A 4530-nucleotide genomic window follows, 5' to 3' on the forward strand; every position below is an offset into this window, starting at 1 on the left:
TAGAGCTTGGATTTGATTGTTCCCGAGCTTGGTGAGTCCTCATGGTTCGAGGATGAATTTCATATATTTAGTTTCTTTCGTGTACTTTCCCTTTTGGACATGTTGTAAGGGTTAGGCCCTATTTCATTCACTATTGTAATATATGGCTATGATGAGACAAAGTGTCTAGACTTCCGCTTTCTTTTATGAAAAAGTTTTTGAGACTTGAAATGTGTTTTTGTCACGACCCGAGAGCACCCCCTAGTTGCAACATGGCGTAGTTGACCCCGAAGGGGTCGCATACAAGCCCTTAGCATATTCTTAACATAAGATAATAGAAAATACGGGAAAATTGAAAACTTTTACAATCGAAGTCCTATTCATAAAATCAAGCAGAAGTCTGTACTAGAACCTTTGTCTCAAACCATCTATTTAAACTCATGAATAAAAGTCTTTGGGACGCAACCCATACAAAGTCTAAAAACATAAAGAAATGACATCAGGAAATAAAGGGTTCATCCTCGAAACTATGAGGACTCACCAATTCTTCAATTCTTCTAAATCTTTGAAACTCTAGCCTCCAAAGCAACTCAAGCCTCCAACCCTACATTTGGTTAGAATATAGGCAATATGCATTAGTACAGAATGTACTAAGTATGAAAGCTAACACAACTACTACCTTAAGCATGTCTAAGTCCACTATTACTCTTGAACACTATGAGGTGCTTCATTAAGTAAGTCTTAGTTCAATTATGCTTTAGAACACTATGAGATACTTCTCAAGCATGTCTTAGTTCATATGATACGGAGATTGCTACTAAGAACCTTAACTCAACTATGTGAAGGTTCCCATCCCATGAGACCTAACTTTGGGAAAACCCACACTCTACTACGTAAGAGTTCCCCCTTTTTCTTGGATAGTCCTCACATCAACTAGGTGTGGCTCTCCTTTCTTCTTGGAGGCCGGACCCTATCTTGTGTGACACTCCATCTCATTGTCAATATCCACTTGGAGCCAACCATACACCCCAAGGTTTACTTGCTAAGCCTTGCTTAACACTTACAACTTATGGAAGGATGTCCTTGACAACCAATCTATGTTCAAGTGATTCTATCACTTTCATCTTTCAAGAATTCATAATATAGACTAGGTGAGTATAGGCCTTTCACCACAATTCAGCATATTAGACTTTTAATTCTCTTTTAGACTTTACTCTCAAAGCCTTAGCAACACTAGGTAATCACATTAGCTTCACCCTAAAGCCCTAGATATTAGGATCACAACCATACTCTCAAGGTTTCTTTCTTAATCCCTTCTTTATACCTAGATTTCAAGGTAATTTGATCACATCTTTCATTACTAGGTGATTCTAATCTTAATTGATCATAAAGGTTCAATTCTAACTTTACAAGTCAAGATCAACCATATACAATAGAGTCTAGTTCAATTATATGATCCTAACATTGATCAATTACAACACACAACATTGAATTAGGAAGATCACATATGAACCTTCAACTTTGCCTCTAATGGCATAAACCCACAACGATCACATTCATCAATTTAGACTAGGGTTCATGATAGAAATCACTTGAATTCATCATAATATCATCAAACAAATACAAGTCAATCATAATTGGATGCTACCTTTTGACTTAAGTCAACTCTTTCATGCCAAAAGTGTCCGAAATGGAAAAAAGAAGTCACAATCACCCGATCACCTCGGGAAGCATGCCATCCAATCTATCACCCTACAAAAAGCTTTAAAGAAGCTACAGAAAAGAGAGAAACATTAAAAGCATATAAAATAGAAAAATGACCTCGAGGTTCATTAATATTGATTATTATTTCTAAATGTACTTGAAATAAACTAACAAATCACTTCGGTAAGCGTGCCATCCAATCCATCACCCTACAAAAGCTTTAAAGAAGCTAAGGAAAAGAGAAAAACATTAAAAGCATACAAAAATAGAAAAATGACCTCGAGGTTCATTAATATTGATTATTATTTCAAAATTTACTTGAAATAAACTAAAAGGCACTTATTTTAGGATGAAGGGGGGTATGAAATAGAATAAAATTAAATTTGATGTAACGATAACGAATTTAGATACTTTTAGAAAGTATTATTATTCTTTTGATCTTATATTATTTGTTATCTTTACGAAAAATATTCGTCCTAATATTTTTTAATTTACAAAATCAAGATAAAAATTAATCATTTTTTCTTATATTAACGTAAATAAGATAGGTATTGTTATTTTTAAATGAAGTCTAATTTATTGAAGAATGTTAAGGAACAAATAATAAAGAATACCTTTTACTTATCATTTCTTAATATAGTTATATAAAAAAAGTGTGATCACTAATACTAGATAGGGGAAGGAAGTAATTTGAAAATCCCTTTTGAGATAATCAAATCACTATAGTTCTAATAAATAATATGTAGATGCATTTTCTTGAGTACTATGTATACACATAGGAAACTAGAAAAAACAAAAACAAACATAAAAAAGTAATGGTAAAAGTTGGTCTAATGAAGTATGTCAGACGAATACTATTTCTTACGTAAAACAAATAGAATTTAACAACCCCNCCCCCCCCCCCCCCCATAATAAAAAATATGATATTTTATGTATAAACACGTGGATAGAAAGAATTTCAATACTCTTTTAACCATGCTATGTTTGGTATATACTATAGTAACAAATAAGTGGACACTCACTTGTGACTCATATTTGTATAATCTTTCATTTAGTACTATATAATTACATTACATCATTAAAAATATATAATAAAACTAAAGGGAAAAAATATTTATTTTTCTTGTTATATTATTACCAGTGTCCCAAAGAATCAACGTGTTCCTGTTTAGGTAATTGTGACTGAATTGAGTTGGGGGAAAAAGGCAAAGGAAAAGGTTGATCTGTTGGAACAAATGAAGTTTGGGGAAGAAGGCCTGTAGGAGAATATACACTGTTGTATGAAAAAGTTGGCTTCTGATCATGTTGTTGTGGTTGGTTCTGCTTTGGAACATTTAGCTTTTCACCTTCTAATTCTCTATATTTGTTAAGATATTGTTTAAGAGGGAGAACGTAATCTTCAAACCCGAGAATTGTGATGGCCCATATAATGTCATCACCATTGATTGTCTTTCTCTTCTCACGCTGGCATTTATCAGATGCTTCTCCAGTAACAAAGCTTATAAATTCTGATACACACTCTTGAACCGTTTCTTTTGCATCTTTGGAGATCTTTCCATTTCCTGGGATTACCTTCTTCATGATTCGACCCACATTAGCTATAGGAAGGAACCGATCTTGTTCTTTATTATTATTATTATTATTATTATTATTTGGAATGATTGACATTGTAGATAATGATGTTGATGTCGCCATGGTACTACTTTCTGGACAATTTCCTCGCCTTTCATCCTCCATCTCTGCTACCTCTACCTTTTCTCACAAAAATTATATCATGTTTTTATATCATATAACATAAGTGGCATTACTAGCAAAAAGTTAGGCATCAAAATTGGAAAATCATAAGGTCCAAGATGAATTTCCAGTTGTGTAGACCCTCAGACTCGTTCTCACTTTTAAAATGATAATTAAAAATAGAAAATATTGTGTAATTTGAAAAAATAATTTGAATAATATTTAGTTAATTTTAATATACTTTTTTTCATCACAGCCTATTTTGGTACCTTATTTGTATTCTGACATTATTACGAACCCATATTATTTTTCATAGATTTATCGTTTTCATTCCACTTTAATTATTTTTATCCTCTCATTCTTGAATATTTTTAAGCCCTTCATACCATCAAATCTTATAAATTATGAAAAATCTATTGTTATCTTTGCTTCAAATGATCAAGTTTTTTGTCACGGCAAAAAATAAGACCATGATGGCGTCCACTACAACCAATGAGTGGACAAGCCGAAACCCAACACAGATGCAGAAGACACAATTTGAGTAATAACAATAATAATAAGAGCAAAACAAGAACTATATATATATAAGCAACACAGGAATAAAAATAATAATACTCAGCTAGTTAACATAAGAATAAAAGAGATCATTCAATAATAAAGCCACATCATTTCTTCTTGCAACACCATCACAAAAATGCATTTTCATCATGGGTATTATTCAAGACATAAATAATGTACACCATGATCCTCGAACATCAACAATAAAAACAAAAGCATTCTCAAACATTTGAAAACTCAAAAATATGAGGAAATGGGTAGAGAGACCAAATAAAATCAAAATCGTCTACTACCATAAAAACCAAAATACTATGATATTTTAAAATAAAACTTAAAAAATAAAATAAAATAAAAAAGGGGAATAAAGGAACATGTGCCCTCAACCCCACCAAAAAAAAATCCTAGCAATGTCCCCAATGCTATCAAAAGTAAGTACGGGAGGAGAAATGAGAATAATATCTCCATGACAGGCTATGCCTATGAAGTACCCCAATCTTGAGGTTCAGAGGGGATGGTATCATCTCGGGCATTAGCACCCAGCAAAACTGAAATAGT

The 4530-nt window shown here is 32.6% G+C and overlaps 1 protein-coding gene across 1 annotated transcript; it reads right to left on the bottom strand.

The window, feature by feature from the left end:
- Nucleotides 1–2807: 2807 nt before the first annotated feature.
- On the bottom strand, nucleotides 2808–3420 carry LOC125861496 (nuclear transcription factor Y subunit B-7-like). The gene has a single exon (XM_049541381.1). It carries the CDS (start codon nucleotides 3418–3420, stop codon nucleotides 2818–2820), a length of 603 nt encoding a protein of 200 aa, XP_049397338.1. The 3' UTR covers nucleotides 2808–2817.
- Nucleotides 3421–4530: the final 1110 nt, after the last annotated feature.

Source organism: Solanum stenotomum, chromosome 4 (assembly GCF_019186545.1).
Source record: "Solanum stenotomum isolate F172 chromosome 4, ASM1918654v1, whole genome shotgun sequence".
In the NCBI taxonomy this organism is placed as follows: domain Eukaryota; kingdom Viridiplantae; phylum Streptophyta; class Magnoliopsida; order Solanales; family Solanaceae; genus Solanum; species Solanum stenotomum.

What these genes read in the sequence shown, in the direction of transcription:
- LOC125861496 (XM_049541381.1), bottom strand. Translation starts at nt 3,420, where the DNA reads ATGGAGGATGAAAGGCGAGGAAATTGTCCAGAAAGTAGTACCATGGCG.